At 36.9% G+C, this 22,020-nt stretch overlaps 1 protein-coding gene across 3 annotated transcripts; it reads left to right on the top strand.

Moving 5' to 3' along the window:
* The first annotated feature begins 445 nt into the window (after positions 1-445).
* On the top strand, positions 446-21,116 carry WTAP (WT1 associated protein). Of its 3 annotated transcripts, none has more exons than XR_002826499.1 (7): positions 446-1,153; positions 5,570-5,625; positions 8,317-8,375; positions 9,643-9,770; positions 13,491-13,669; positions 13,886-14,230; positions 18,303-18,457. XR_002826499.1 is itself a non-coding variant. In XM_006103760.3 (7 exons), the coding sequence occupies exons 1-7, from the start codon at positions 1,070-1,072 to the stop codon at positions 20,470-20,472; spliced, it is 1,245 nt and encodes a 414-aa protein (XP_006103822.3). In that variant the 5' UTR covers positions 522-1,069; the 3' UTR covers positions 20,473-21,116. The 3 variants fall into 3 exon arrangements, 2 of the variants coding, with proteins under 2 accessions (XP_006103823.3, XP_006103822.3); XM_006103760.3 differs by lacking the exon at positions 13,886-14,230 and adding an exon at positions 19,889-21,116 and having other exon boundaries at positions 522-1,153; XM_006103761.3 differs by lacking the exon at positions 18,303-18,457 and having other exon boundaries at positions 13,886-14,695.
* Positions 21,117-22,020: the final 904 nt, after the last annotated feature.

The raw sequence follows: 22,020 nt of genomic DNA, 5'->3' as shown, positions 1-22,020 counted from the left end.
GACTAATATGCAAATCAACTGAACAGTGGAACTACTGGTCGCTATGATGCGCATTGACCACCAGGGGGCAGATGCTCAACGCAGGAGCTGCCCCCTGGTGGTCAGTGCGCTCCCACAGGGGGAGCACTGCTCAGCCAGAAGCCAGGCTCACAGCTGGCGAGTGGCAGGAGCCTCTCCCACTTCTGTGGCAAGCGGACATCCCCGGAGGGGTCCTGGCCTGTGAGAGGGTGCAGGCTGGGCTGAGGGACATTCATTCTCCTCCCCATCCCTCACCACCACCCAGTGCATGAATGTCATGCACCGGGCCTCTAGTACTATTATAAATGATACCTAGCAATAAGTTTAAATTAGCTTGCCTCCTTGTTAAATTTGAATATGGGGACATAACCAGAAGTATTTTCAGTAAGCATATAAAGCTTATGAGAATAGTTTTTCAATTTATCTTTTGCAACAAGAGTAAGTGAATTTTGTATAAATTTATATAAAGAAACATTTTGAGATACAAATTATTGTGACATGTGATTAAATAGTGTAGGAATATTTTTATTAAGGTGTATATATTATATGTAAGCATTGTACAGTAGTGAATTATGGCAATGATAGCTTCTACCTTAACCATAATGCTGTAAAAGAAAAGGCTTAGCAACTGGTCCTACTCTTCTATATCAATTCAGCAAGATGCCTGGGATACTGCCTGAAGTCAATATCTGACTTCAGCACAAAGTTGTCACTTCTGCAAGATTTGTCTTTCATAGGGCAGTTGTATAATGCATTGAAAAATTATCTCTCAATCCTTTATGGCAACATCAAAAAGAACAACTTTTTTATAAAAGAATTTTTTAAATAACCTAATAGTTGCAATATAATGTAATAGTAATGCTAATGTAAGATGTTAACTTGAGAGACTGGGTGTGGCAATTTCAGGAACCCTGTAATGTCTTTGCAACTGTTCTGTAAATCTAAAACAAAAGATTTATTTAAATTCAAAAGAACCCTTAATGACTTGGTCATAATTGAGTTCACTAATAAATTGGTTTGAAAAGGCCAGTATTTTTTGTTCCTACTTTCAATGGAAAAAAATCAATTGAACCTCATCTCTCTATCCCTTTTTCTAGGATTCAAGATGACCAACGAGGAACCTCTTCCCAAAAAGGTGTGTTTTTCCAGCAGTTTTTAAGCATTTTATTTACACACACACACACACACACACACACACACACACACACACTATCTCGAGTGTTTGTTTAATGTTCACTCCTTTGCCTATGATAATAATAGCATCATGGGTATATAATGTACTATACATTGTATCTCATATGAAGTGTATTTTTAGAATATTTTCAAATTTTGGAAAACTCTTGTAATGTTTTTCCCTTGCTCTACTCTTAGCCTTTATTATGTGAACATTATACAAATAATGTCAGAAAAGGAGATATTTTTCTGCAGGTTTCTATAAGTTAATTTCTTTTTTCCTAATTTAAATTCCTTTGATTGTAATGTAAATTTATTTTTATATGTTTCAAAAAAAGGTTACAACTGTTTAGTTCTTAGGTTCTACCTTTTCCTCTGGTCTCATTATCCCCCTGTTCTGTATTCCTATTAGTTCAGTATAGTCAATATTTTATACACACACACACACACACGCACACGCACACACACAGTTACAAAGAAGTAATAATAAAATTTCGGACATTTCTCGTAGCAATATTTTTTCTGATATATCTCCTCAGGCAAGGGAGACAAAAGAAAAAAATAAACAAATGGGACTACATCAAACTAAAAAGATTTTTTACACAGCAAAGGAAACCATCAGCAAAGTGAGAAAACAACCCACTGAATGGGAAAACTTATTCACCAATACATCTGATAAGGGGTTAATATCCAAAATTTATAAAGAACTTATAAAACTCAATACAAAAAAAATTTTTTTTTAATGAACAGAAGTCCTGAATAGACATGTCCTTAAATAGGACATTCAGATGGTCAGTAGACAAATGAAAAGATGCTCAATGTTACTAATCAGAGAGATGCAAATTAAAACCACGAGATATCACTTCACACCTGTCAGAATGGCTATCATCAATAAATCACAAGCAACAAGTCTTGGCTAGGATGTGGAGAAAAGGGAACTCTCATGCACTGTTGGTGGATATGCAAATTGGTGCAGCTACTGTGAGAAGCAGTATGGAGTTACCTAAAAAATTAAAAATGGAACTGCCTTATGACCCAGAGATTCTACCTCTGGGAATTTATCCGAAGAAACCCGAAACACTAATTTGAAAGACTATATGCACCCCTATGTTCATTGCAGCATTATTTACAATAGCCAAGATTTGGAAGCAGCCCAAGTGTCCGTAGATGAGTGGATAAAAAAGCCGTGGTACATTTACACAGTGGAATACTACTAGGCCTTAAAAAAAGAAGGAAATCTTACCTTTTGTGACAGCATGGATGGACCTGGAGAGCATTATGCTAAGTGAAATAGGCCATTCAGAGAAAGACAAGTATCGGATGATTGCATTCTTGTGGAATCTAATCAACAGAATGAATTAAGCAAAATAAAGACAGACTCAGAGGAGGCTGACAGCTGTTGAGGGTGGTATGGGCAGGTGGAAGGATTGAGGGGAAAAAAACTCATGGATACAGACAACAGTATAGTGATTGGTGGGGGAGGTGAAGGGTATATGGGGTGATAAATGGTGATGGAAGGAGACTTGACTTGGCATGGTGAACACAGTACAGTGTACAGATGATGTGTGGCAATGTGCACCTGAAACTCGTATGATTTTGTTAACCAGTGTCCATCATTACATTCAGTTGAAAGGAGGAAAAAAGAAATAGTGGAGATGGGACTTCATATTCTAGTTGTTAGCTTGCCTTGGTACAGAGCACAAAGTCAGATGTGTGCCAAAGCATTAAATCGTACTTTGTTTTATTTAAAAAAGTAACATTTCTAAGAGGAATTTATAATTCAATTGGGAAAGCAGGATATAAGTGTATGTTATAAGGGAAACTATAATATAGCCATAATTTTTTAAAAATATGTTTTTATTGATTTCAGAGAGGAAGGGAGAGAGAGAAAGAAACACTGATGTGAGAGACTCATTGATTAGTTACCTCCTTGCATGCCCCCTACTGGGGATTGAGCCTGCACCTTGGCATGTGCCCTGACTGAGAATCGAACCGGGGACCCTTCAGTCCATAGTCTGATGCTCTATCCTCTGAGCCAAACTGGCTAGGACTATAGCCATAATTTTATACTAGAGTAGAAGAGGTACCTCACCTTTATAATCATTTGGTATAGAGAAAACAATATTCCTCAATTTACGAGTAATTTCAGCTAGCTAGACCAGTGGTTGGCAAACTGCAGCTCACGAGCCACATGCGGCTCTTTGGCCCCTTGAGTGTGGCCACGAAGTTTCAATCACACTGTACGTGTGCACCTGCACATGGCATTTTGTGGAAGAGCCACACTCAAGGGGCCGAAGTTTGCCGACCACTGAGGTAGACTATTATGCCCATTTTTTAAAACTTTATCTTCTATCTATATGTATATATAAAAGGCTAATATGCAGTGTCCCCTTGGGAGTTGAACTGAGAGTTTGATCGCTCATTATGATGTGCACTGACCACCAAGGGGTGGTGCAGAATGAAGGAAGGCCCTGGCCAGCAGCCAGAAGGCTCTGATGGGCCCTGATTGCTGGCCAGGCCTAGGGACCCTACCTGTGCATGAATTTCGTGCACTGGGCCTCTAGTTTTGAAATAATTATTGATTCGCAAAAAGTTGCAGAGAAATGTGCTGAGATGTTCTATACACTCTTCCTCCAGCCTCCTTCAAGGTTGACATCTTGCATAACATCAAAACCAGGAACTCAACACAGAGCTTATTGATACAATCCACAGAGCTTATTCAGATTTCACAGGTTATATATGCAGAGAGTGCATATGTGTGTCTATGTAGTTTTATCTCACATAACTTAGTGTTACCAACACTACAACCAGATTAGTTAACTAACTCATCACCTCAAGCTTCCCTTGTGTCATTTCTTGATAGCCATATCCATTCCCTCCTTCTCAACCCCCAACACCTGGCAAACATTAAGCAGTTTTCTATAATTATGCTACTTTACCAATGTATATAAATGAAATCATGCAGTATATGTATCCTTTTGAGATTTTTTTCCCCCAGTATAATTTTCCTTGAGGCTTATCCAAATTGCTTATGTCTGTTTCGTTTTAGTATCCCATGGTGTGGATGTATCATAATTTAATTATTCACCTGTTGAAGTATGGGTAGTTTCCAAGTTTTGGCTGTTGCAAATGAAGCTGTACATTCATGTACAAGTTTCTGTGTGAAAATACATTTTCATTTCTTTGGGATATGTGCTTAAGAGTTCAAATGCTGGGTTGTCGAGCACATCTATTTTTAGTTTTAAAAGGAACCACCAAACTGTTTTTCAGAGCAGCCATACCATTTTACATTCTCACCAGCAATCTTATTCTGCATCTTTACCTACCATTTGGAGTTGTTACCACAATCTTTTATTTAGCCATTTTAATAGGTGTGTAATGATAGCTCATTGGGGTTTTAATTTGCATGTCCCTAATAATGATGCGCATCTATATATATAAAAAGTTAATATGCAAAGTGTCCCCTCGGGAATTCAACTGGGAGACTGGGAGTTCAATAGCTCGTTATGATGTGTGCTGACCACCAGGGGGCAGCGCGGAACAAAGGAAGGCCCTGGCTGGCAGCTAGAAGGCCCTGATTGTTGGCCAGGCCTAGGGACCCTACCCATGCATGAATTTTGTGCACTGGGCCTCTCGTTTTAAAGATAAATGGTTTACTTTTTTAAAACTACTTTACATAAATAAGAGTTATGTGTGTGTTTTTTAAGTATAGTATACTAGAGACCTGGTGCACGAATTCGTGCACTGGGTGGGGGTCCGGCTAGCCGCCCCAATTGGGGCCGATCAGAGAGGGCCGGCCAGGTGGAGGGGACACAGGAGGTTGGCTGGCCAGCCCCACCCGGGTGGTTGGCGGGCAGCCCTGCCCCCTGGACGAACTTCCAGTCGAGGGGACAATTTGCATATTAGCCTTTTATTATATAGGATACTGAACCATTTCTAAGTCTCAGGCTTGGAGATGTTTCATATGTCTCAGTATAGTGCTCCTTTTGGAAGGGCTTTGAATGTCTTAGTGCAGCGGTTCTCAACCTGTGGGTCACGACCCCTTTGGCGGTTGAACGACCCTTTCACAGGCGTCGCCTAAGACCATCCTGCATATCAGATATTTACATTACGATTCATAACAGTAGCAACATTACCTTTATGAAGTAGCAACGAAAATAATTTTATGGTTGGGTTACAACATGAGGAACTGTATTTAAAGGGCCAGAAGGTTGAGAACTACTGTCTTAGTGATAAAGGGATTCCTATTAGAAACCAGCGCTTGAGGCATTAGAAGTTATCCTATCTTCATAAAATATGAAAAGTGTAAGCAACAGTGGTATGTACATTTAAAATGTTTAGGAAAAGCACCCAGTTCATATTTCAATTCTCTTTATAGGTTCGACTGAGTGAGACAGACTTCAAAGTTATGGCACGAGATGAGTTAATTTTAAGGTAAAATGTTCTTTTATTTTTCAAAATATAAAAATATTTTTATAGAGCATTATATTGTAATTCTATACTATAAAGTTTTTGTCTGTTAGGTATTTTATTTTCAATGTGCATACATCTTCAAATCATTTAATGTACTTTTGAAATGTGTTTTTTATGGCCTGTTTCTTTATTATATAATCATTGAGGAAAGCATAACACTTTAAAGATCTAAAGCACTAGGTTGGGTAACTTCTAGACTAATAGGTAACCTGAATTTTTTCCTTGCAAAAATTAGTTTAATGTAGTTATTCCTTTCCTGTTTAATATGTGAAAAAGTTATAGTCCTAAAGGATATGTTTTCAGTTATGGAAGAAATACATTATTTACTGATGAAGGCAAGTTACTCTTTCTTCTAAGGAACCTTAGTCGGCTCATTTAACTCTTTATATCCTTCATTTTCTCATCTTGGCATTAAAGGAGTTGGATTAAATTACTTTTAACAGTTACTTCCAGCTCTGATTTTCTGGGGTTATCTTATAATTGTCTTGCAAAAATAGATTGAGAAATGCAGCATTATGGTATTCATTCTTTTAAATGCAAGAAATCAGAAAAAGAATCGCATGTTTTGTGTTTTATAACTTAAATATATTCTTTCTGCATTTTATTGCTATGGTTGATAAGTTTTTACGTGACATTTTTAGGTAAAAATAAATGAATATTTTTCAGGGTCATTGAACTTTCTCTAGAAATTTCACAGAATTTTTACTTGAAGGACTAAATAAATTTAATCGGCTAGAGTAGAGAGAAGAGGTGTTTTGTAAGATAGACACAGGTTACTCGTTCTATTGTTTCCTAGAGTCTGATAATTTCCCACTCGTTCTACTTACTCTGTTGTGGACTTCTCTTTATCTTCCTTTGCATAATCTTATGCATAGGACACTTTTTCCATTGCATACCCTTTATTTTCCTCCACATAAATTTTGAATCCTTAGCATTCTAAAACACTCTTGTCCTTCCCTGCTGCGGTAGGCACTTGCTTATGATATACTGCCACTCACCTTTTGTTCTCTTTGTACCTCTGATATGAGACAGTCCTTGCCTTTTATCCTTTCTTAGATAATTCCTCTGGTTAGTATGTGCAGTCTTTTTCTTGATTGTGTGTGTGGGTGGGGGATATTCTTGAGGTGAGATTAACTTCTTTCTTTAGGGAATTCTCATGAGTTTTTCCCTCATTAATTCTCTTGGTGATTTTAAATCAATTGCTACTTATTTAACTAGTCTGTACTTTTTGGCTTCTTGATAAGGATGTTTTTGTTGACTTTTTTATATTTTTCCATTCTTCTAAAACAAATAGTTCTTATATTGCCTCCACAAGAGACCTTTATTGATCCCCAAATATTGAATGCACTTGATTTGTACCCTAGGTTGTCTTGGCTATAAAAATAACATGCTCTTGGCTGAACAGTAGTCTTTATATGGAAGGTAGATTAGCTTGGTATTTTTTGGTCATTGTGTTGTAATAGTAAATCTTATAGCTGACCTGTCAAAGTTTTTAAAATTATAAAAAGATTTTCTAAAATTAAATTTTGATTAGCTGCAACTAAAGAGTGGCTTGAAAACATAGCTCTTCAGTAAGCAAGACAGCGACAGTCAGGGCAGATTATGCTTGCATTAGCAGTTGCTTAAACATATGACTGGGAAAAGCTTTGTTGTTTATGTGCAGTCATTGCAAGAGCAGCTAATATAGCCTATGTTTTGTGGGTAGGGGAATATAATGAGGAAGAAAGGACTTCTTATATTCTGACAGTATATAGCATTTATGCAAGTTGATACAGCTTTACAAATAGACTGGAAAAGTAGTATTTTCTCTCCTTTTTTTTACAAGTAAAAATAAATATTATTTTTGAGAGAGTCACATGGTATTTTCACAAAAGAGCCAAGATAACCTGCAGCCTCTTATAATTAGGCATATTTTATACTAGAGGCCCAGTGCACGAATTCGTGCTCCAGTGGGATCCCTCGGCCTGGCCTGTGGGATCGGGCCGAAACCGGCTCTCTGACATCCCCCGAGGAGTCCCGGATTGCAACAGGGCACAGGCCAGGCCAAGGGACCCCACTGGTGCAGTTGGTGCCGGGGAGGGACACGGGAGGGTTCCAGGGTGTTTCTGGCCCATCTTGCTCAGTCCTGCTCAGTCCCAATCAGCTGGTCCCCAGCAGCAAGCTAGCCTACTGGTCAGAGCGTCTGCCCCCTGGTGGTCAGTGTGCATCATCGAGTGGTTGAGCATCCTTAGCATATTAGACTTTTATTATATCAGATGCCTTTTGTTTGTGGTGGAAAGCATATCTGAAAGTCGTAGTAGGTTTTTTACTCAGCTTCCATTATCCAGGCATTGAACTGAACATAAGTGATACAAAGTCTTATATGGTGTGTGATCTGACCCAGAGATACACACTTGGTAAGTTTTCAGGAGAAAACACTTCTATCTGTATTTCCTTTTACATAGTTCCATTAAGTTGAGAAGGAATAATGAAGTGACTCATTTATTATTGGTTAAACTAGATTTATAATTATCTCAAAATGGAAGAGACCTTAAAAATCATGCAGTGGAATTCTTGGTGTTAAATTTATAAGTTTACAGATGTGACTTTTTTTAGTTTCTTAATAAAACAATTTCAATTTAACAACTAATAACGAATTTATTTTTGTACTAGATGGAAACAGTATGAAGCATATGTGCAAGCTTTGGAGGGCAAGTACACAGATCTGAACTGTAAGTTTGAGTTGTAGCTTCCTAAAGACCATGCGAATATCTCTATTTAGATTGTTATAGACATTCAGGATAATTGGTTTTGCTAAGCAAATGTAATTTTTATTCAAACATTAAAGAACTATGGGCACTATATTGGGTGCTAGGAAATAGGTGACTGGCACATGATCTCTCTTCTTGGGGAGTTCCCAGTCGTTGGGGAAGACTGACATGCAATAATATAATAGCATGACTATTTTAGCAGAATTATGTACAAAATTCTGAGAGAATATGGATAGGGAAACTCACAACTACTTTACACTTTCCTAAATCTGTCCCTAACACCTTCCACAGAGGAATTTGAATTAAAGCACGAGTTATTAGTCTAGGTATGCACAAAGAACTAGTAATAAATTTATTTAAATTGTAACTTAATTATTACTTAAATCGTAAAAATAAGATATGGCTATATTTTTTACAGATTTTTCAAAATCTGCTAAAAATACCAACAAAGTTTATAATATCAAACCTTTTTAGTCTGTCACTTTTCATTGAGAGTAACATTATTTGTGAGTATAAAAACCAATATTATGCCCAACCGGTGTGGCTCAGTGGTTGAGTGTCAACCCATGAACCAAGATATCACTGTCTGGGCACATACCCGGGTTTCAGGCTTGATCCCCAGTAGGAGGCTTGTAGGAGGCAGCCAATCAATGCTTCTTTCTCATCATTGATGTTTCTCTCTCTCCCTCTCCCTTCCTCTCTCTCAAAAATCAATAAAAACATATTAAAAATAAATAAAAACCAATATTGTTTTCCAAGCCCAGAAAGCTTAGTACCCTGAAATTTCAGTTATTAAAACTATATTATAATCCATAGATGTTATGAACATCATGAAAACTTGCTGTAATAATTGTCTGTACAGTTATAGACATGCTTATTATATTGAATAGGTTAAAATCAGGACTCTGAATACTATATAATATAAGCAAATACAAAAGTTTCCTGTGTGAAGTTGAAACAGATTAGACTGTAACAACATAATTCCATCTAATATTAGGTGGCTTTGGACCACTATAGCACCATTATCTCCTAAAAGAGCACTGTGCTTGGGAACAAGCTTCCTTGTTCTAAACGTAGTTAAGAGAGAAACTAAAGACTTAATGAATTTTTTACCCTGGTTTTTATTATCCTGACAAAGACAATCAGAACTTTCATTTCATTAGTTCCATTTGGTTTTGAAATTGTATTTCATAATGTTTTGAAAAAAAATTTTTTTTTAAATCATCAGCTAATGATGTAACTGGCTTAAGGGAGTCGGAAGAAAAACTAAAGCAACAACAACAAGAGTCTGCACGAAGGGAAAACATCCTTGTAATGCGACTAGCAACCAAGGAGCAAGAGATGCAAGAGTGTACTGTAAGTATTTCAAATGCTTTAACTCTCTGAGGAATTGGTTTTTAGTCCACATCACATGTGTTAATTAGTACTTAGCTAATTCTATATACTTAATAATTATAAATTCACATTTTGCTAGGTAGATATTCTTTGAGATATAAATAGCAAAATGTAAATTTTCAATAGATAGCTTGTCATCATTGGATTTAAAATAGGTTTGTGCTCTGGCTGGGTAGCTCGTCGACGTTGGTTAGAGCATCGTCCCAATACATGGATTTCATACCCCGCTCGGCACATACAAGAATCAATCAGTGGCCCAGTTGTAGTGGCTCAGTGGTTGAGCATTGACCTGTGAATCAGGGGGTCACAATTCTTCTATTCCCAGTCAGGACACATGCCCAGGTTATAGGCTCGTTCCCCAGTAGGGGGCATGCAGAAGGCAGCCAATCGATGATTATTTTTCATCATTGATGTTTCTCCCTTCCTCTCTGAAATCAATAAAAATACATATATTTTTAAAAAGAGTCAACCATCTGATTAGTTTCTTCTCTTTACCCCTCGATGTGTCAGCAACTTCTACCACATTTTCTTTTTCATTATTGCAGCTTTCATTTGTATCATGTCTACATAGATCTAAAATGTAGTGACATATTTGATGGTTTAGCTGTGGTTGAATTTAGATTCAATTTTATGCTGTCTTAAACAGTGTTAGCCTTTTTTTAAATTTAGTGTTGGTATATGTAAGTTATACTAAGTAGAGGAAGCTCTGTCACTGTTTCTAATTTTAAAATCTGAACTTTTCTTGAGTTTTATGTAATCTCCGACACATTTATAAAAATCTAATATATAAGGCAATATTCTGGTCACTGGGGACTAATGTTGGGCACAGTCCTATTCCTATTTCTTCTCTCATTCTTTTACTTACTCTGCAGAGATTGTCTACATTTCCACAAAAGTCTCTTGTCCCTCTTCACTTTTTCAAAACGACTCTTCACCTGTCACTTTGCTTAAGAAAACAGTAGCCTTTGTCATTTTCTGTACCTACTCATCACTTTTTCTCCTTTTGTTTCCATCTTCACTAACACTAATTTTTCCCCCCTTTAAAGTCACTAACTAATGCATTAAATTTCTCTTTTTCTCAGTACTCATGCCTTCACTTTCTGTATTTTCAACTATTAAACCATCCTCACCTTTGGCCATTGGTTTCAAGAAGTCTCATCAATAGTTTGAATATTATTGTTTTCTTCCTATGTAACACACACTCCTCCAACAAAAATTTTTTTCTGTCATGATTTTCATGTCTAATGAAGTGGGCAGTGCATCTCAGTTGCCCAGTCTCAAAATCATTTAATTCTTTCCTTTTTCTGATAGTTAGGATTCTAGATTCTACCATTTACTCATTTAATAATTTTAGTTCTCCCTGTTTGCATGGCATTGTGTTAAGATGCTTACCCATGCAAAGGCTAAATCTTACTTTCCAGTGCTAACACCTGGATAGATAGTGTAGCTAGAGTAAGAATGGGTAGTTGTGGTAATTAATACCTCATAACACGTGTGTGTTTTGAACCCTCTCTTCTTGAGGCCTCTTGTTATCCTAGTTCAGGTATATCTCACCATTTGCTTTAGACCAGCAGTCGCCACCCTTTGGAACCTCACGGACCCCCAGTGGTCCGCAGACCACCGGTTGGCGACTGCTGCTTTAGACAGACAATATGTGCTGCTGGTTCCTTTATGATTCTTCAGCTATCGTATATACACTGGCACTTTGAACATTCATGCCTGATCAAGCCTTTGTTGATGCCCTATCACTCTTTTGTCTTTTTCAACCTAGATTTCAAGGTTATCTCAACTAGAGCCTAACCTTCCCAGCCACATTTTTATAGCTCTCCCCTGCACAGGCCTGCTCAACAACTTACAACTGCATTCTTTCAGTTAGAATACAGAGGGAAGTTTTGCAGAAAGGGCAGCAGGAACAAAAACAGGGAAAGGTCAAGGTTAATGTGGCAGGTGCAGTTCTCTGTGTAAATCTAAATAGCAACTATGTTGGTGTTGGAGAGGCAGTGTTTTCTTTATTGGTAGTAGTATGTGCTATGTACTATATGACATGCTTTATTCCTATTAAATTGTCTTAGCAACTGGCCTTACATTGAATAAACAGTTGTATTTTCTTATTTAAAATGAGTTACTTAAGCCCTAGACCAGCTGTGGGCAAATTACGGCCCGCGGGCCGGATCCGGCCCGTTTGAAATGAATAAAACTAAAAAAAAAAAAAAGACCGTACCCTTTTATGTAATGATGTTTACTTTGAATTTATGTTAGTTCACACAAACACTCCATCCATGCTTTTGTTCCGGCCCTCCAGTCCAGTTTAAGAACCCATTGTGGCCCTCGAGTCAAAATGTTTGCCCACCCCTGCCCTAGACAGTTTGGCTCAGTGGATAAGAGCTTCGGCCTGCGGACTGAAGGGTCCCGGGTTCGATTTCGGTCAAGGGCACATGCCCGGGTTGCAGGTTTGATCCCCAGTAGGGGGCATGCAGGAGGCAGCCAGACAATGATTCTCGCATCATTTATATTTCTCTCTCTCCCCCTCTCCCTTCCTTTCCAAAATTAATACAAATATTTTTTTAAAATGAGTTACTTAAAATAAATCTCCCTGAGTTAAGTAAAAATTAGTTCTCTTTGCTCAATGAAATAGTAATTAAATGTATCCTAAATCCATTTAGTATATTTTTGGCTTTTACTAAATGTATGATAGAGATTAGCTACTTATGAAATGTTAACCTAAATCCTATTTAAGCCTTAGTGTGGAGCAAGATCTTGAACCATATCTTCTTTGGGTGTGAAGCAAGTGATACATTTAAAGCCAATAAACTGTATTTCATATTTTAGAAAGGTATTTTTAAGGTGATAGTAAATAGTACAGCTGAGAGAAATGGAAGGTTTCGTGTGTAAGTAGGGAAGTTCTGGTATGGTGAGGAAAGCCCTAGATCGGAGTCAGGAGGCTTGAGAGCTACAATTCTAGTCCCAGTTCTGGCACTGAACTAACTGTATTCGTGGACACTTGGTTCATTTAATTTCTCAAAAATAAGTTTGGACTAGGTCAGTCACCTTCCAGCTTTACAATTCTATGATTCAAATCTACTCCGAAGGGAAAAAAATAAACATAGAATTTCTTTTGGCTTAAGATGCTATTTATAAAGCTATTTATAAGATGCTGTTTATAAAGTAATGCCAGCTCGTGTAAATATAAATACTACATATTTTTAAATCTAGAAATGCAAGTGTGTGTTTTAAATTATAACCTTGTACCTGGTATATTTTTAAGGGATTTGTATTGTACTTAAAATAACTTCCATGGGCACAAATTTGAATGTGTAAAGTACTGTAGTGTTATATAATTAATATTTTAAACTTGGCTTTTTCCCAGTGATTGCTAGCATTTTTAATAAATATAACCGATTTTTTGGGTACTGTTTTGGTTGCAAAGTAAGATGTAGCCTCTTTATTTAAAGGTTTCAAATATGGAAATGCAACCAAATGGCCATAATTCCTTAAATATCCTTAATTTAAGGGTAACTTTAAATAGTTGTTTTTAATTTTTACTTTAGAGGATTTTAAGATCAAAGAGGGAGAGTTTTCATAAACAAGTTGGCAAATACAGCAAATGAAATCGATTTTAGCCCACCTTCTTATGTATGTTTCCTTTGATTTGGCAGTAATTGTTTCTTTTGCTTTGCACAGACTCAAATCCAGTACCTCAAGCAAGTCCAGCAGCCCAGTGTCGCCCAACTGAGATCAACAATGGTGGACCCCGCGATCAACTTGTTTTTCCTAAAAATGAAAGGTGAACTGGAACAGACTAAAGACAAACTGGAACAAGCCCAAAATGAACTGAGTGCCTGGAAGTTTACGCCTGATAGGTAAACAAATCATACTCCCCAGTCAAGACTTCCCTGACAGTCCCACTACGAGAAAGCTGTGGTGGGACAGCCAAGTACTCGTTTCCACACCAAGACTCAGACTTTTTGAGCCAAAAAAGCCACATTCTTATACTATCCAGCGTGTAATGGTTAATGTAACACTGACCAGATGAACCTTTGTTTCAGCTTTTTTCTCTTCCCCTCCCCTTGCTTCAGAGGCCTGATGGCGTCGGACTATTCCGAAGAAGTGGCCACCTCCGAAAAATTCCCCTTCTAGGACATGTAGACACTTGAGAAATGTTTCTGTTTGAAGAAAATAGAGGGAGAAACAGAAGTCTTAAGTCTGTGGCACACTGTGTCTTCAGACAGTTTGGAGGAATGAAAACCTAGGGATTTAAAATAATGAATTGAACATGTAAAATTCCAGTAAAATGTAAAAATGGAATATGCATCGCTCTTAACCTTGAGCATAGTGACTTAGAGACACTGTATATCAGTTTTGCCTATAAGACTGTGGACTTCATGATTGTTGTTGAACTTCTTGATCAAAACTTAAATGAGGTGAATTTTGCATTTCAAGGGTTTATTTGATAAGAAACTACTTAATAGATATCAGTACAAGTAGTTCATATATTTAACCATTTCGTTTGGGGCTCTCTCTTACTTGATTGAGCCTTAAATCAATGTGGTTTGAATCAATGGTTTGTTCTTTGAATGGTTGCTAATACTGTAGATAATCTTACTGAGGACTGTACAAACATGAAGGTGTGGTATCAAACTTCAGGTTTAAACTGTGAAGCATTATAAACATTCATTTCACGACTAGATTGTATAAGGATATTGGCTGTGATGAGACTCGCTGCGTTATTTTTTAGTAGTGAAATTTATTAAATCCCCATTTCATTCAACAGGCACAAGTTGAAAGAGCATTGTCATTGGTGTTAATGGGGGAATGTGTTCCTTCATTGTATTTTGAGCCTTTTGTATCGCACTTTTGATATTAAATTAAATGTGCCTTTAATAGTTGTTTTTTTTTTTTAAGTTTAAGGAATACTATGATGATTTTGTTGTAATTTTAACATTTTGATTTTGGGGGCTGTGGAGAGCAGATTGATTTTGGGAAAATTGTTGCTGTGCTCTTCAAAGGAAAGGAAAGGCCATGCCTCTGTTTTCCAGCTGGTATCATAAAAGACAAGGAGACTTGACACTTGGTACTTTTTGACGCCTTGTCCCAGGATATTGAAGTAGAAATTCCTGTGGGACAGCTTCACAGGGTGCCTGTCAGAAGATTGGGAAATAATGTCTGGGAACCGTGGGCTGGCCTAAGTGAGACATTTTGTGAATTGAAAAAAAAGGTATAGTGATCATATCCAGCAAATTCATTTGATCATTTAGATAAATGAGGCATTTTCTTCATGCTTCCATCCAGTCCTGGAGGTGAATTTTTTTTCTTCAGATCATTCTATAAGTCACCAATTCGAATTTTCTCTTGGTGATAATGGAGTCTAAGATGAGTGAAGATAAATGTTCCAGATTGTCCCAACGTTTAATTTTAACAAGGGTGACTTAAGTTCTCTCTTAATCATTCAAATCAATTGTAAGTATCATGTATGTTTCTGCTTTAGGGAACTGATTGTGGGGCAGAGGGTGGGTTTAAGAAGTGGTTTGTTGTATGACTTTATAGCAAGAAATCCGCTTCTAAGATTCTCATTTTTAATGGGGGTTGGAGAGTAAGTAACCAAATCTGTTTGAAATTAGCTTATGGTGCCCACATTAAGGCTTTTGTATATATTTTATGCCATTTAAGATCATAGTAGAAATGGCCTAAATATTTTTAGTAGGTCAAGAAATAATTTATAAAATGTATTAACAGCATGTACTTAAATGTAGCCAGCATCTTTCTTTGCATTTAGGTAACAGTCAGTTTGGGGTTTGTGGGTTTTTTTCTTCTTACTGTTAAAAATTTTTTTAATTGATAAGATAATACATGCTCATGAATAAAGTTGAAAAAGAATGAAGAAAAGTGAAGACGAAAAGTGAGAGTCACTCCTGGATGTGGCCTTGCGCTTTCCCATTCTGTTCTCCAGGATCAGTAACCACTGTTAACACTTCTTGGGTATCATCAAGATAATTGCTGTGCATATAAAGTCATCTCATATATTGGTTTTAAACAAATGTGAACGTGCTACAGATGGTTGGCTGCTTTGGCTTTTGTTTTCCACTTTATCTCTTGGACATTTTACTTTTTTTTTAGTTCATTTAGTTTCATATTTAATGGTTACATAATATTTCCATTGTATTAGTGTATTTTAATCACCTATAAATAGATTTTTAGTCTCTGAAAAAATAGGCTGTAAACCAGGGTATTCTAGATACTACATGTAAATACATCATTAGCTTAAAACAAATAGTATATAATCAATACTATATCTGGAATAACTCAAATAGAATGGGTTGTGATTTTGCTTTTGGTGTTTTTTTTCCTATTCTGTTTTCATTTTGAGAGAGCTTCCCTGAATTACTTTGTCCACGGTAGTTAAAATATTTTATGCATGTGATGATCATATGTTTTACAGTATTTAGAGGGTATGTTTCAGTATTTTGGCAGTGTTCAGTTTTCAGTTAACCATTTAGGTAATTGTGTGTACAACTCTCCCAAGATATCCTGGCTCCTTGATAACAAAGCAATGTACAGTGTCCATTCTTTTGTATAAGTATTTTCTATGAAACCAGTTCCTATTATGTTTTCTTTGTGAATTATTTGATTTTAGGAATGGGTTGGGGTTTTTTTGTAGTTAAAAAAAAATATTCTTCCAGAAATAGTTACTTATAATTAAATTTTTATGTTTTTGTGATATAATGAACACAGCACAAATTTTAAATGACATAAAGTTATAGAATGTTTAAAGAAGAACAGTTTTGTTAAGATTTATTTTAGTAATCATTAATTTTAGAAGTGATAGGATTATCTTAGAGCAGGCATTTGTTTATATAACGGTATGACTTCATAAATGAAATGGTATACTTTCATAAATGAAACATTTTTGCATTAGAATTTGTCTACTTTGTGAGATTAAGTCATCTCACAAATTATTGATTTTAGTTTTTTTCTGATCTTTGTTCAGTTTATATAAAAGATTTTTCAGGTTAGTTGGAAAGCACTGATGTTACTTAGCAAGAAAAAGCCATGGGAGCATAGCACTAAAGTGGGAGGAAGGAGCATCAGCATGATGGACAGTGCTGCCTGTTTCTTAATTCCTCATTTGATTTCTAAACTCTTGTTCAATGAGAGCGATCTGTAGCAACAGTAGCCACAAACAGGAAAGGTAGCTAATAATCTTTTACTACTGCTGACTCGCTGCTCTCACCTGAGGCTTCTTTGAGCCAGTAGTAACCCAAGTTGTACTTCACCACAGTTTGCATAAGGATAATAGGTTAGAACAAGTGCTCTCAGTAAAAGAACCTTGCAGGAGTCAAAGAATGAGCATTACTTACAGAGCGCTCCCATTTAACAGTCCCAAGGCTTAGTAACATCAGATGCATTCTTAAATATATTGGGCAAGGCGGGAACCTCACTAAAAGAATAAAGAAATACAAATTGTCAGCAAAAAAAGTTTTATAGCCAGTAAGGTCATTCTGAACTTAATGCCATTACAAGGATATCAAACTTCATATCCATGTCTCAAAGGTAATATATATGATTATATATTTAAATCAGATCCCTTGAAAAGTCATTATTTCTATTGTGATGGCTGAAGCAAAAAAAGCAGTAAAATTTTATTGAGACAGGACTTTTGATTGCATTTTTTATAATTGCTGTATATATGCATGTAGGCTCTATAGTATGTTGTACTAGCACTAGGTAACTAATTTATGAAAGTATACATTCCTAATTTGGCAAATATTTGCATTATTTATGATCTTATTTTTGTGTCCTAAGGATAATCTTTTATAACATCAATAAAATCTTAACTACGTATCGATAATAAATTTTTTAAACCTTAATGTCATATTGTAAGATAACTCAAAAGTATGTCCTATAAAGAAGTTAAATGAGGGATTGATGAATATGAATAGTCTCAAGCCTCTATTTTTAAAAGCTTCTTTAAAAACAATTACTGAACACACCTCCATTAATGCAATAAACATTCCTATGAGAATTGCCTATTAAGAGGCATCCTTATTAAATGCTGTTCTGGCAAGAATAAATATACTCGCATTTACATTTATAGGTACTGATTTCCATATATTGGTTATTTTAAAGAATTGCACATTTGTGGTGGTGCATTTATTTTTTCAAGGACTTTCTGTTCCATAAAGCTAAGTACCTTATTGTTTTATTAATATTTTGGCATATCTGAGATTTGTGTTAATTCACTGGCAAGTAATAGCAATAAAAAGTGACCATTTGGGTACTTTTGGCTTAGGGTTTATTTTTGCTGCTGTATTGGCAGAATACTGAAATGCAGAAGATGGCTGTGTTCCAGAGAAGAAGATGGTAATCACAGGGAGGCATATGCTGTGACATAGTTATGTTCTTTACCTGTTACCTGAATCGCGTACTAATTGCAAGCAAAGAAGGTTGTAGACCGTTTTGTCTTCATTTTGTGATGGATGGCTCTTTCCTTTGCAGCCAAACAGGCAAAAAGTTAATGGCGAAGTGTCGAATGCTTATCCAGGAGAATCAAGAGCTTGGAAGGCAGCTGTCCCAGGGACGTATTGCACAACTTGAAGCAGAGTTGGCTTTACAGAAGAAATATAGTGAGGAGCTTAAAAGCAGTCAGGATGGTAAGGGGGTTTTTGAAAAGTTTGGTTAATGTTGCACTGGCTTTAAAAAACTGCCAGGCATGAATATTTCAGATTAGGTTCTCTACATGGTAATCTCTAGCCAATGGTTCTGTAAAATTATGAATGAAACATATCTAGTTAGTTAGCAGACAAAGCCATTTAATTGTAGTGGTTTTCTCCCCACTCTCCTGATTGTTTGTGTACATTTCATAAGTTTTTGTTTTTCAGGGTGGAGTTTGGTAAAAGAGAAAGGCTATTACATTACTAAGGCATTACACAGATCTACAAATTTATAATCAGTGCTTTCAAAGGAGAATATTTTTATTTAACCAATTTCTCTAATTGTAAATCTTGTAAGTATTTGGCTACTTCCAGTGGTCTAAAAGTATATCATGGATTGTACCTGTTGAGGTTCTATTTAATGAATAAGAAATCATATTTAAATTTGCTAAGACAAACCACCATCCTTGTCAGCCACCATCCTTTTTTCGGGCAAGTATATAGCTGTTTCCTCCTCTTTATGAGGAAGATTAATAGTAAGGAAAATATCTAAACTCTGAAAATTAAATTATTAATTACTATATCTGATAGTTAATTGCAAAGATTAGTAGTCAAATATCTTTAAAACTACCTTTTCAAAGTGAGTTCTTAGCTCTTACTCTTCGTAAACACAGTAAATCTGAGATTTTATATAGTAGTGAGGACTTCTTTCCCCAAAAGCTTTTAGATCTTAATGGACATTTGTATTCATAATTTTCAAGAGTTGTTTTCTCTGTTGGGTTGTTAGATTTTTTTTATGTGGAATGGTCCCTTGGTTACAGCCTAGGCCTCTTTGGAGTGTTAGAGTCGAGGACCACATTGTTCCCTAGGGGCTAACCCAGCTGTGGAGCTGAAAATAATCACTTGCTAAGAGAATGAATAAGAGGACCAGGCATGTGGGCCCAATGGTTAAAACCAAGGGTGGGGAACCTTTTTTCTGCCAACGGCTATTTGGGTATTTATAACATTATTTGTGGGCCAAAATTCTCAACTTAAAAATTAGTCTGCTATATTTGGTCAAACAGTTAATTAACTCTCCCCTAATGCCTTGACAGGGCCAGACCAAATGATTTCCTGGGCCTTACATGGCCCGTGGGCCGGATGTTCCCCAATCCTGGAAACAAGCCTGAAGCAGATGTTATGGGCTGTAATCAGTTGTATATGGCTAGATGGGTTGAGTCAATTTAAACTTGGTTGCTTTAATATATTTATTTTAACCATCTACTCCCCCCCCACCCACCCCAAAAAAAACAAACAAACAAAAAAACCAACTCATTCTTGAATGGCTGTTTTAAAATTCCAAGCAAAATTTAAAAAATCAATTTTAGAATTGAAGTATTGTAAAATATGCTATAGAAGATATTAAAGTAGGTTTGACTCTCCTTTGCACAGAACTGAATGACTTCATCATTCAACTTGACGAAGAAGTAGAGGGTATGCAGAGCACCATTCTAGTTCTTCAGCAACAACTGAAGGAGACACGCCAGCAGCTGGCTCAATACCAACAGCAGCAGGCGCAAGCCCCCGCCCCGGGTACCAGCAGGACTACATCTTCTGAGCCTGTAGGACAGGCAGAGGCCCCAGGTAAAGACTGCAGTCGGCTGGCCAACGGACCAAGCAATGGCAGTTCCTCCCGGCCGAGGACGTCTGGGTCTGGATGTCACAGGGAGGGGGACACCACTGAAGATGGCTTTCCTTCTTCTCCAGGGAATGGTAATAAGGCCTCCAACAGCTCAGAGGAGAGAACTGGCAAAGGAGGTAGTAGTTACGTAAACCAACTCAGTGCGGGGTATGAAAGTGTAGACTCTCCCACGGGCAGTGAAAACTCTCTCACACACCACTTAAATGACACAGACTCCAATCATGACCCTCAAGAGGAGAAAACAGTGAGTGGGAAAGGTAACCGAACTGCGGGTTCCCGCCACATTCAGAATGGCTTGGACTCAAGTGTAAATGTACAGGGCTCAGTTTTGTAATATTTTTCCAGCAAATTTTTATACAGCGTCATTTAATTTGGGAGAGGATGCTATCAGAAAATTAATGCATACTTTTGTCACAATTTGCCTTTTTTGGTGGGTGTGTTTTTTTTTTCTTTGCTTCAATACCTCTGCCACTTTGGAAATTGTAACAGTTAATTACTTTGTTGCTAAAAGGACATTTTGTGTAAGGTCAGGTTATTTTTATATGAGTTTAATGTGAAATTGTAAATGGAACTCTTTCCTTAAAGTATAACACAATGATGTCTGTATAAATCTGTGTCTCTCTAGAACCTGTGCTGTGTAGGGCATTCTTACTCACGCTGTTACTATGCTTATGCACCATTCAGACTTGTTAGAGTAGATGTGGGTTTATGACTGCCAAGTTTGCCCAGTACAGTAGTTTTATCACTAAAAGTTGGACTTGTTGATGGAGTCCTATGGTAGTTTCAGTGTTAGATACAGTTTTTTTTCCACCATACATCTGCATTTTCTCTTTAGGTGACTGAATGTTTAAGAAATTTGTGTGCATAGTTACTCAGTTTTTATGAACTGTTGTACCCTGTTCATGCATATTGCTCTGTGACTCCAGTATATCTTCCCTGTACTGACCAAACCTAAATAAAGATTTTTATTGTAACTCCTGCATTCGTTTTGTTGTGTGTGTGTGTGTGTGTGTGTGTGTGCGTGCGCGCGCGCGCGCGCGCGCTTAGCACTTGTTATTTATTTTTCCTGAGTTGCTTAATTTTTACTCATTATCCTTCAGTATCTTACCACAAAGGTGAAACAAGCCTGTGCATCAATTTTGACTGTGCGCTTAATATTTTTAGGGTGTGTGCCTTGTTGCCCTGGCTGATGTGGCTCAGTTGTCTCATGCACTGGCGGGTTGCTGGTTGGGTTCCGGATCAGGGCACATGCCCAGGTTTTGGGCTCGATCCCCGGTCGTAGTGTGTGTGGGAGGCAGCCAGTCATGTTTCTCACATCAATGTTTCTCTCTCCCTCTCTATCTTAAAAAAAATTAAAATATTCCTTGTTTTGCAAAATAAACTTGGAGTTTGGGACTACACTTTAAGTTTTTCCCCTGACTTGTAAAAATAAATGTTATAAAATATTCAAAAATACAGAAACTATAAAGAAGAAAATAGCCTTTTTTAAAATTTTTAATTGAAAAGCAGACTTTTGTGAAATGATTTCAGGTAATTAGTGATGTTTCAAAACATTAGCCAAATGCTACTGACTTATTAACACATTTGCTAATATTACGTAGTAAGGCTATGGGGTGTTAGAATGAAGGAGAAAATGTTTTTAAGATGAAAGACTGTTTGCTTTGTCATTTTAATATATTTTTATTGATTTCAGAGAAGAAAGGAGAGGGAGAGAGAAAATCAATGATGCAATGATGAGAGAATCATCAATCAGCTGCCTCCTGCATGCTCCACACTGGGGATCCAGCCCAAAACCTGGGCATGTGCCCTGACCAGGAATGGAACTGTGACTTCCTGGTTCATAGGTCAATGTCAACCATAGTCGGGCTGCTTGGTTATTTTA

Source organism: Myotis lucifugus, unplaced genomic scaffold (genome assembly GCF_000147115.1).
Source record: "Myotis lucifugus unplaced genomic scaffold, Myoluc2.0 scaffold_505, whole genome shotgun sequence".
Lineage (NCBI taxonomy): Eukaryota > Metazoa > Chordata > Mammalia > Chiroptera > Vespertilionidae > Myotis > Myotis lucifugus.
Note: the sequence above shows the minus strand (reverse complement) of the source record. Positions and strands in the feature narration are given on the sequence as shown.